Here is a 12220-nt window from a genome sequence, read left to right as displayed (position 1 = left end):
TAGGTTGTTTCTCAGAGATACACCTTCAGGGACATGTGGCCACAAAGGTTTAGTTATTCGTGTCCCCGTGCATTTATTTCCTCTAAAGTAGCTCTTGAAGCTCTTGTATAAGTTTACATTGGACACTGAATATGTACTAAGAAATTTTGTTTGGAATTGGTGTCTTAGAGATTGCAAGGTAGAAGGCAAATCATTTTTTTGTCTCCTCTTTGCTCCCTCTTCACTAAAAAAGCTTTTCTCTGTAGAAAATAGCTTTTATGCATAAAATGTAGCTACTTGGGCTTCCCTGGTGGTGCAGTGGTTGAGAGTCCGCCTGCCGGTGCAGGGGACACGGGTTCGTGCCCCGGTCCGGGAGGATCCCACGTGCCGCAGAGCGGCTGGGCCCGTGGGCCATGGCCGTTGGGCCTGCGTGTCCGGAGCCTGTGCTCCACGGCGGGGGGAGGCCACAACGGTGAGAGGCCCACATACTGCCAAAAAAAAAAAAAAAAAAGTAGCTACTTATAAGTACCTGCTATGTGCAAGGTGAAATCTGGTTAAAACAAACACTGAAAGTAACCACAGAGAGAAAAATGCCACCAAAAGTACTAAATCACTTCTTCGCACATGGTGGGATTTTATAATACAATTTTATGTACAGAAGCTTCAATTAATACTTTTAAAAGTAGATCAGAGTCACCCTTTGCCTTCTGCAATCAACCGCTAGTCATTACAGTCATTATAGTTCTTTGGAGCAGTTCAGCCCTTGGAGTAGGCAGGAATGAGTACATCGCATGTATGGTGAAATAAAAGGTAATATTCATATTGGTAAGAATCTTTATTCTTTATGTTTGATATGTTTACGATAGCCATCATAATAGCATATTCACGTGGCTTCATTCCCCTAGTGACATCACACATGAAAAGAAAACAAGACAAGTTTCTTTTAACACCTATATTTTCTTTCTATTAGGGCGTGTTGGAGAGTTTCCTGGGCACCGCTGTCTCTGGAGCCGTCTTTTGCCTCTTCGCTGGTCAACCACTCACTATTTTGAGCAGCACAGGACCTGTTCTAGTTTTTGAGAGGCTTCTATTTAATTTCAGCAAGTATGTATATACATATCTAACTATAAATTAGAATTGTTTAATTGTGGACCATTCGTAGTCTAGGTAGAGCACAGAGTAGTAATTAGGCATAACAGAATACGAGAATTGTAAGATTTGGAGGTTGAAAAGCCCTTAGAGATTAAGTCCTCCAGCACGTGTTTACGTTTGCTTCAGCTGAGGCTGCGATGTTCTGTTACCTCTTGCCTTCCCCCATGATTCTCTGCCTTGTTGTCCTGCTTTGTGCCTCTGGAAGCTGGCCGCTGTGGACTGCAGCACTCAGGCTCCTTTGCCCTCTGGCTTCCTGCAGAGCCCCAGGAACACAGGCAGGCAGATAGGTCAGGGCGTGTCTGCTTCCCACCTCACTGCCTCTGCTTCACCAGGCAGTCTGGCAGTGTGCCTGTGTCCTCTGAGTGTAGCCCCTGTCAGGTGGCTCCTCCCCCCTGCCTCTGGCCCTCACCAGGCTCTGGTGACTCTTACTTCCTTGGCCTTTTCAAGCTAGGGGTCAGAAATGGCTTCCTGATATTGCTAGTCCCTGAGTACTTGCCATTTTTTTTGTTATTCATACCTCTGTAAATAGTCCGTGTGTTAAGTTTTCCTCAGAATCGCATTGGAGATTGGCTTCTGTTTCCTGCCATGATCCCGACTGACACACTAGAGAAATGAAGTGGCTTGTTCAAGGTCACGTGGCTCGTCTGTGAAAGAGACTGGGTGTTCCTGTGGTCCACTGCTCCTAACCCCCATTCCAGCGTTCTTAACTAAAGATACATTTCTAGACTCAAATGAGTAACAACTAACACTTATTGAGTGCTGACCATGTACCAAGTATTGTCCTAAGCACATTACAGGCACTCCCTCATTTATTTTTTGTAGCAGTCCTATGAGGTAGGGACTGTCTCCTGTTTTATAGATGAGACAGCAGGCATGGAGTGGATAAGCAAACTGCTGAAGGTTGCATCACCAGTCGTTGGCAGGGCTGGGATTTGAATTCCTGCTTTCTGACTCCAGAGCCTACGCCTTTTATGGAATCACTAGACGTTACTACTGGGCATGACAGTTGTGATACCAGTATTTTCTTTTAGAAGTTGATGGATCATTTTAAGAAGGGGAAAATTGAGTTAAGCAAATTATCCAAGTGACCACAATAGCACACAAATAGTTTCAAAATCAGATTGGGAATTCTGATCTCTTTCTAATGAACTTAATATGTCTGAGAGAGAATTGCCTTTACTGGCAGATTTCAATACCCAGACAGATGGCAGAATTTCATACGACTTGCTAACATTCCTTGTTGGAATTTAAATATACTTCTATTGTTATACATTTCTAGGATTTTAATATTAGAAATGTCATTACCTACTTAATGCCTCATGGACATAAAGACTCATATAATGCCTTTGAAACTGTGTGTGCCATCAAAAAAGATCACAAGAGAGGAGGGGATGAGAATTTGAAATGAGTGTTTTGAGAACTGGGTTGAAAAGAAAAGCAAGGGTCTTCCAAGAATTCAAAGTCCCAAATTTTAAATAGTGTTATGTTTTCTGTAGATCATTACTACAAATCACTCCATCAATTCTCAGAAGACCATTGGAAAGAATTCTGCTCATGTCAGTTTATAGAAAGAGTCAAACAGTTTATATATATTTAAGAAAATATTGTGGGAGACAAGAAAGCCTTTGTGGAAAGATTAAACAGGCATGTACTATAAACAGGAACAAACATGTGCAACCTTTGCAGAAAGATTTATTGGATGCAATGTGATCAGAGCCTTAATCTACAGAAAATGTTTGCATCATGGTTTGCTTTAGATAATTGTAGGATAGAGATTATTTCCTTTCACTAAGAAAGTTCCTTTCTCACTTTCCCTTCTGTTTCATCATATTTGGAAACTTAAACATAGTTTCAAGTGATTTATTTTCAAATGGTTGTAAAGCAACAAGAAACATTTGAGAAACTGTGTTTTAAATCCATCACTGGGCAACATGTGACACTTATGTGGCAAACCTTATTCTTTAATTCACAATACTATATCATTTGCTTACATATCATAACAGCAATGCTAACATTTTATACAGATACAGAGTATTTGTTTAGATCACTGTTTCCCAAAGTGTGTTTCATCATTTACTAGTTTCATTAGATGCCCCATGAAAAAACAACTTCTGTGATCCCGGTAAGTCTGGGAAGTGCTGTACATTATATTATATCCCCCTCTTGGTCATTCACTTTACACTTCAGCGTAGTGAGGGATCTGAGAAGTCGTTCAGTAAAGAAACTGTTTTGCCCTGATTTCCCCCATCATATTTTACCTTTTTTTTTTTTTTGGGGAGAAATAGGTAAATCCTTGTTTTATGAGTTCAGTGGACTCAAACAGTAACTCCACATAATCCACAGATTTATCTCTGACGTGGAATACAGGTTTTAATATTTGCCCTATAAACTGGGGAATCATAAAGGCATATGAATGATATGCTGTCACCTTTTAAAATTAGTAACAGAATGAAGGAATAGCTCACAACTTTGCAGAGAACATGTAGTTTTGTTTCCCCAGTTCTGCTGTCTCTTTTGCACTATTTTTACACGTTTATCCCAATAATAGAGAATTAGATTCCTTTTCCTTTTCTTCAGGAAGGATCTGAAGGAGGTTTTAACAGTGTTCTAAGCCACTTAGAAACTTCATAATTAAAGTTGGATTTTAGCCTGTATAATTGTCATTTGGTCATTTAATAATTTCTTTCTTATATTCTATGAACAGTTTACTTTTGGCCTTCAAATTATGATTTTCTTCTATTCAGTTCCTGGATTTAATCATTTAGTTTAGGGAGTTTATTTGTCAGTGGCTGATTTCTGAAGCATGCTTCAAATGTGAGTTCTTCAGTTTGTCTGTACTCTTGGGTTTATGCTGCTCAAAACTATCACTTAAAATCTCTAGAAACACTGAGTGTTACCAAAAGGATATGCGCCCATTTTCTCCTTCTCACTCACTATAGCTTCTTTGGTCTCTACTATCATTTCCTTTTTAGAGCTTGTAACTTTTTATAACTTAACTGCTATTTAAACTTGGCACCAAGGGGACTGCTAGTCTTATTGGATGTAACATTGCCTTTTATTGTAGTCATTACTGTTGATCGGCTTGTTTAAAGAAGTTCCTCATCTTTTATTCCTCTTTCTTCTTGCTGCTGTAAACATATCACTTTCCTAACTAATGGAGTGATTGGTATTAGTGATTTTATTTGGGTTATTCTTACAGAGCCAGTCTGGGAGTATTGAAGTATTTTAGAGGAGCTATTTTGGCATATTGTTCAGGTCCTAAGATTTAAGTTTATACATGCATTTGTTTCCCCTTTGTATTCAGACTGATAGTGTTCCTGACCATTAGCTGGTGATTAGATTTATTTCTCCTCCTGTTTGTAAACATCAATTTTGTAAACAACCATTAGCATTCTTAGAACAAATTAAGATGGCTCTAACTTTCATCTTGTTAGGGAAGCAAAACTAGATAATTGTTTAAAACTTTATTTTAAGGAAAAAGTCTGTTGGCTCAGAAGTAATAAAACTGTTTCTGAGCTCTGACTCACTGTGTGATAATGTAAATTATCTCAAATTCCTAGAATTTAGCTTTTTCTTGAGTCTACTTATCTCAGAAAGACATGCATAAGATTAAATACTGGGATTCCAGACGTAAAGGGAACTGTGAGGGAATGCCAATGATGTCTTCAGAAAGATTTCAGGAAATCTATAGAAGATAACTTTCTACCCAAGTGTTACTAATCTCCTGCTTTGGTAATGTATTCCAGTTTGTGTGATTTGGTGAGAAGGAAACAGAGGACAGTGACTTTAAGGCCCACCCTACCATGAGCTAAATATAAATTAGACAGGAGGAACCGTGCTGGAATTTTTAAAAGGAGCAGTCCAAGAGTACAGAGATTTGGTTTCTGGTCCAGCTCTGCCATTAAAGCCTTGGCATTGGGCTTCCCTGGTGGCGCAGTGGTTGAGGGTCCGCCTGCCGATGCAGGGGACACGGGTTCGTGCCCCGGTCCGGGAAGATCCCACATGCTGCAGAGCGGCTGGGCCTGTGAGCCATGGCCGCTGAGCCTGCGCGTCCAGAGCCTGTGCTCCGCAGCGGGAGAGGCCACAACAGTGAGAGGCCCGCGTACCGGGAAAAAAAAAAAAAAAAGCCTTGGCATTGGATAAATGACTTAGTTTCCATTGGCCTTGGTGTCCTCATCTATAAAATGAGGCATATTTGACCAGTTGGCGATTAGTCAGGATTCTCCAGAGAAACAGAACCAATAGGATGTGTGTATACATATATAAGAGATTTATTATAAAGAATTGGGTCACACAGTTATAGAGGGCTGGCAAGTCCAAAACCTGCAGGGTGACCCAGAACCTGGAGACCCAGGAGAACTGATGTTCCAGTTCAAGTTCCAAGGCTGTCTGCTTGAAGAGCCTTTGCTACAAATCAAGTCCAAAAGCAGTCTGCCTGCTGGAGAGTCCTCTCTTGCTTGAAGGAAGCTGGTCTCTTTGTTCTATTCAGTTGAAGAACTGACTGGATGAGGCCCACCCTCATTATGGAAAACAATCTGCTTTACTCAAGTCTACCAATTTAAATGTTAATCTGATCAAAACCACCCTTAAACATCCAGAATAATGTATGACCCAATATCTGGGCACCTTATGGCCTAGTCAAGTTGACACATGAACTCTAAGCAAATTTAATTCTAATATTTAGTAAAATTTTTAGTTGGTCATCGTCTGGTTACCTGTGATAGGTCATCAGCCAATGACAGTACTGTAACTGTCTCTGTCAAGTGGTAACCTGCAGGCATGGCTTAATTCATCTACCAACTCTTTATTGGAACCCTTCTATGCTCCGGGCACTGTGCTAGGTAGAGAATTTGAATTTTATTCTAAGAGCAGGGAGAAGCCACCAAAAGATTTTAAACTGGGACGTTTGATTTACATTTGAAAAGGTCATTTTGGCTGTGATGTGGAAAATGGCTTTGAGCAGGACAAGCATGGATATTAGTAAGGAGGTTCTTAATAAGAATCAATCAAAGACTTCTTGGTGGCCCAGGCTGGGATGTTGATGATGAAAGTGTTGATACGATGTCTTTGGGAAAGTATTAAAATATGTGGCTGTCAGTTATCAGAAACTCATTGTCTAAAAGCAAGGCCATCGAGCTTCAAGTATGCATGATCCTTGATTTATTTTTTTCTCACACAAGAAATGAGATTACCAGTAACTGCTTTTGCATTGCAAATGATGAGGAAAAAAAACTATTTTAAAACACTCTCCACATAATTTTGAAAGAATCAATATGAAATGGTAAAATGTCAACACTTGACCCATCTTTTCCTAAATGTGAATCTTAAACTAATTTACTTGTAAGAAATGGAAAGGGCATTGAAAAAAAAATGGCCCACTTAGATGGAGGCAACCTATTCTAAAACTGTGCTTCACACACAGCTTCAGCAGAAGGTTATCATGCCTGTGAGCGAGCTTCAAGAGGAGTGGTAGTGTCTAGTGGTAACATGGCAATGCAGCCTTTCTTGATCTAACTACAGCCTACATATCTGATCCCATCTCCCTGTGTTGGTGGCACTTGGTCCACAGGGAGCATTGCACGCAGTTTCATGCCATTTGCCTTTTTGAGTACTCTTTCCTCTTCCTGGCTTGGCCCTCCCTGGTCTATCCAGAAAGTTCCCGCTTATCCTTAAATACCTTGAGTTTTTTCTGCAACTTTATCTGTCCCCCAACCCACACCAGCCCGAATTAGTTACTCCTTCTTCTGTGACACTCTGTGGGAACTTTAGGTGTCTCTTAGTATTTTATAGTGTGATTATGTTTATCAGTTTGTCTTCCTCAGTAGACTTTGATGACTTGGGGACAGAGAACATATTTATCTTAGCATCTTCCTTAAGCAGAAAGCCCACAAATATTTATTGAGCACATGCTGGGTACCAGTGTTATGCTTTCAAATTGTTTATTCTGTAAATTCTTTAAAGGCAGGGATTGTCTTTTTTGAATGAGAAAATTAAATGAGGGGATGGAAAAAGATATTTCATGCAAACAGAAATGACAAGAAAGCAGAGGTCACTATACTCATATCAGACAAAATAGACTTTAAAACAAAGGCCATAAAGAAAGGTAAAAAAGGACACTGTATAATGATAAAAGGATGAATACAAGAAGAAAATTAATGAGTTATTTACATTCAAATGTTATGACCACTTTTGATGTACTTTTCTCAAACTTCTGGAATTATTTCTTAGTGGTAGCCTAATGTCACTAGACCAAATCCTTAAAGGTAATACTTTCTGGATAAAATCAAGAATGAGCTTTATATATAGTGGCTAAAAGAGATCTTGTATTTTTAACAATCATTCTATAGTCATTTGGTAGTTTTGTGTTATTCTTTGTGTTCCTTGGAGGAGGAGTCTAAATGCCTTTCTGCCTTCTTTCCAGGGACCATAATTTTGACTACTTGGAGTTTCGCCTTTGGATTGGCCTGTGGTCAGCCTTCATGTGTCTCATTTTGGTGGCCACTGATGCCAGCTTCTTGGTTCAGTACTTCACTCGCTTCACTGAAGAGGGCTTCTCTTCTCTGATTAGTTTCATCTTTATCTATGATGCTTTCAAGAAGATGATCAAGCTAGCTGATTACTACCCCATCAACTCCAACTTCAAAGTGGGCTACAATACTCAATTTTCCTGTGTTTGTATGCCTCCCAACCCAGGTGAGGACAGCATGCTTATGGTATTTCTGCTTACCCTGTGTTTGGAGGAAGCCGTAGGCTCCATGCATGCAAACTTTCAACACGGTATCCCGATCCTCAGGAAAGGGTTTTATTTTCTCTGAGAAATCATCCTGCTGAATTTATAGTCTCATTGCCTGAGGTATCTTAGCCATGTGATTCAACCAGGAAGTGAAATCAGGAGCTTTGGAATGTGAACATAATTGGCTCAGTGCTTTGAAACTAACTCAAGCTACAGTATTTGCAAGGAAATTTTGGGTACGTTATTCTTGATCTTCTCTGATAGGTGAGGAAACCAGCTATCTATATAACATATTAAGGACCATACCAACCTAGTCCTCTGAACTTCTGTTCCTTATTTTGCTGCTTCTTTTTTGCTGTAGGGATCTCTTCCTTAAGTAAATTCTAAATAGATTATCTTAAACTTATAGAAGAAGCAAGATACTAATTCACTTTATATAATTTGAAGCATGAAATTAAGAAAGAAATTCAGACTAGAGCCACCTAGTGATAAAGTAGAGCTTTATAGTTCATCTGGGCTAGACCACGTAAATAAGAAAGGAAAGGAAAGGAAGAAACAAAAGAAAGAAATAAAAGAAGGAATATTATGTTCTTGGAGAAGATTTATATTCTACGGTTAGGAAAGACATAAAATTAACTTGTTGGTAAGGAATATGATTCTATACATCTTAGCACTTTAACATCCATCTTGCTAAACCTGGGTCAGCCTCAGAACCTTGTCACAGAACAGTGCTCAATTTGATCTTTGCAATTTTTTCTTGGAGTAATTCATTATCACTTTATAATATGGAAGGCATTTGGGGAAAAAAAGATTTACTTTGGGGAAAGTTGCTTTACATCTGCTTTGGTAGAATGAGGGGTAGACATTTGTGTCAGACAATTAAATGCTAATAGTGCTCGTAATCCCTAGTTGTAACATTAGCTACAGGTCATCGTCCCTTAAAATAAAAATTGATATACTTTTTGACTAAGGTCTTGTAGCACCAGAAGCACAGCAGCGTATTGAGGCCTGTGTAAACCTGGGCTTAAACATAGGGCACATTCATGTAACAGCCATTTATCTATACATTCTAAGGAAAAACCACTTACTGTTTACAGTAAAACAAACATGGTTTTGTTACAGACTAGAATGCAAGATGCTTAATTCAAAAGCTCAGCAAGAACTATGAAGAATTGTAATGCTTGTGCAGGCTGTGTCAGATGACTCCTGGCTATTTTGCTGGTATATCTGCCACCTTCTCTGCCACTTTGGTGGAGAAGTCTTATAAGACCCATATGCATCTTGAGAGGTGAGAGGAAAGAGAACAGTATCTCCCTAAAAATGGGTCAGTCAGTGACACTGGTGAAAAGATGGGGCATTGTTGGGTTTTGCACTTATGGATTCTTTTTGTCTTGCTTAAGGAAAATCAGCTCACATTAAAATAAATCCCATGCTTATTAAAAGCAAGCAGAGACAGGTAAAAAGTGGAAATTTGAAGATTCAGGCAACATGGTTGCCGTAGATATAAAGACCTATTATTGTTAAGATGTATACTGATTAGAAATATTTCAAAATTTAAGAAGTGTTTGGAAAAGAGTAAGCACTTAATACATAACAGGTATGATTAGAACCAATTAAATATCCTCCCCAGAGAGATGCAGAAAATGTGTTGCCATTACACAACTCCTAGAACTCTTCCTGGGAGAGAAGGGGGTAAAACTCTCTCTAACCGTGCATCCTGGACATTGCAGGGGAAGTCCAAACTACACACATTCAAAATATCAGATCACAGACATATTTAATTGTGGGATTTTGAACTTTTCTTTTTACTTATTTGTTTCTATCTATCTATATATTTATTTATTTGTGGAAAAGTCTGTGTGCTGACTTCTTAGGCATTCTAAGTAATCATACGTTAAGACTTTCTAGAGGAAAAAGTATACTGCCAGCTGTTTGGAGGTTTAAAGTGTTCATGAACCAAATGAGGACTTTGTCAGCACACCTGTCACAAAGATCTCCCTAGTGTCAGCCCCACACCTACCTGGGGCTATTGGAAACTTGCATTCATTGTTTTAATTGGATGCTGGCAGAGAAGGTAATTTGAAACCAGGGAAGACATATCTGAATGCGTTTTCATTGTGAAAAGTACAACAAAAATTTTACATGTAATTTTCCTTCCAAGAAGGATTTCTGTTTTCTTGAGAAAGTGATATTGAGGCTTGAACCGATTTTACCCATGCATAGCAAGTGCTGGCTGAGGGGGTGATAGATAACTTTTCCTTTGACCTGTTTTCCCTAGGTTGTATAAAAAGTCTGTCCTAAATAGCTAGGAGCTGTCTTGGAAGGATTCTGACAGTTCCACTAACTCTAGGGGTTACCAATAAAGCAGCGTAGCAGGGCTTTGAAGTCAGAAAATCTTGTATTCAAGCCCCTCTTGGCTAATGCCCAGTGCGTGACTTTGGGCAAGTTCCTTTACCCAAGGAAACTTTGCCTCATCTTCCTTACCTATAAAATGGGGTTAATAATAGTACCTTCCTTAAGGAATTGTTTTGAAGAAAAAAATGAGGTCTTACAGACAAAGCATTTAGGACAGTTTCTAGTAAGTAATTAAATGTTAGCCATATAACAACCATTATTATTGCTGTTGTTATTTATTAAAATTTAGGGTTCATAAGTATGAATGACAGGACAAGCAAACCAGACTTCATCATCCTCCATTCTAAGCAAATGTTGTTGGGCAGCTGGCTCATTCTGCAGCAAGACTGTTGGTTGCACCCCTTAGTTTTAGAGTCGTTCAGACGAGTGGCACTCATAGAAGATTATGTATGTGAATGTGAGGGATTATTTAATCCATGGAGATGAGATCTGTTTCTGGTATGCAAAAAGGCAAATGGATATTTGCATTTTCAGGACAATCTCATGTTTTACAAAACCCTTTTTAAGATGAATGATCATATATTTCTCCCATAACCTTAATACTTTTTGAAAGAAGACTGCACAGACCCACCATAAATTTAGTTCTTCATGACAACAAACTGAAAACCAATAGTGAGAGAATAATACAGTTGTATATACAGCTAGAGTACGTGTTCTAAAAACAATAAAAGACTAGTCTTTCATCGCAACATGCACTCCTAGTAAAAGAATTCAATCAATGAGCCAATAATATTTAAACTGGCGGATGACTTGTTTTTCAACACTGGGACAGTATGTAAGGATGAACCAGCAACTGCGCAGATGGAGTCATGATCCTGCAAACTGAGGAATGATTTTACAGGAAAGGAAATAGGGGTCACTTAATCTCTAAGAAAACTATATCCATGGCCACAATAATATTGTGGCTTTTTTGGTGCTTTGTGAAGACAACTCTTCTTCCCCCCTTCCTGATCTTTCTTGTTCTTACTTGCTTTCATAAAACTTCATCATCTCCTGAGTTTCCTTTTCTTAATGCACCTTTTCGTCCCTTCCTCCTGCCCCCATCTGCTGCTCAGTAACCCGTCATACACCTAGGTTCTCATTTCTTGAAGAACTAAGGAAGCTCAGTTGCAATTGCTAGGAAAGTTAGCCATGAAATTTGACATATCAGTCAGGTTTTTATTAGCACCTGGTTTTTGTGCTAGAATTCTCTTTTCCTAGAAATAGGATAGTTATTAATTAATGTATTAATAGAGGTAATAGATGTTCTATTTCCCACTATGCCTTGATGGTTACATAGCAGAGGGTATATAGGAAAGAAGATGATTCAGTTCAAAAGCCCAGAATGAAAACTGAACAATATCCAGTTGAAGGACAATTCACAATATTTCATTCATCACCAACATGCCAATTTAGAAAACTGTTAGTGTGATAAAATATAAACCATAAGTTCTTTGGAGTAAAGGAAACTGAGTTTGAATTTTAGCTCTAGTTAGCAGTGTGACCTTGGGCCAGGCTGATTTCCTAATGTTATTGTTTTATAATCTGTGAGCTGGGTTAGTAATTGTACCTACTCTTAGAGGTTACTATAAGGATTAAATGAAATAGGATATGTAAACTTGTTTGGCACCTAATAGTAAAAATTTGTTGCTTCTCTCATTTCTCACTGTCCCACAAAAGATGCCCCAACAGTTAAGTCTTTTAGTTGTATTCTTTTAAAGGGATTCACACGTTTAACTTCCCTAGAAATGGAAGTTAAATTTAAATTTCCATTTTAAAATTCAATTTAAATTTTCCTAGGAAAAGATATTGACTAGGCTTCACTGTAAGCTTACCAACAAACAAACAAAAACCAAGGTACTGTTGTAGATAAATATGAAACATTGAAGTGGTATTTAAAGGGAAAAATGTTAAGGAGTTCAGTGTATCATAGTTAGATCATTTAATACTGTACCCCGGAAT

At 38.6% G+C, this 12220-nt stretch overlaps 1 protein-coding gene across 3 annotated transcripts in view; it reads left to right on the top strand.

Annotated features, from left to right (window-relative positions):
- SLC4A4 (solute carrier family 4 member 4) overlaps positions 1-12220 on the top strand; it is a 351925-nt gene that overhangs the window by 268128 nt on the left and 71577 nt on the right. For all 3 annotated transcript variants that reach the window (XM_065878162.1, XM_065878165.1, XM_065878163.1), the window contains 2 exons: positions 950-1083; positions 7553-7824. In XM_065878162.1, the coding sequence (XP_065734234.1) occupies positions 950-1083; positions 7553-7824 (406 nt within the window). The remainder of the gene's footprint in view (positions 1-949; positions 1084-7552; positions 7825-12220) is intronic.

Source organism: Phocoena phocoena, chromosome 5 (assembly GCF_963924675.1).
Source record: "Phocoena phocoena chromosome 5, mPhoPho1.1, whole genome shotgun sequence".
NCBI classification, from domain to species: Eukaryota; Metazoa; Chordata; class Mammalia; order Artiodactyla; family Phocoenidae; genus Phocoena; species Phocoena phocoena.
Note: the sequence above shows the minus strand (reverse complement) of the source record. Positions and strands in the feature narration are given on the sequence as shown.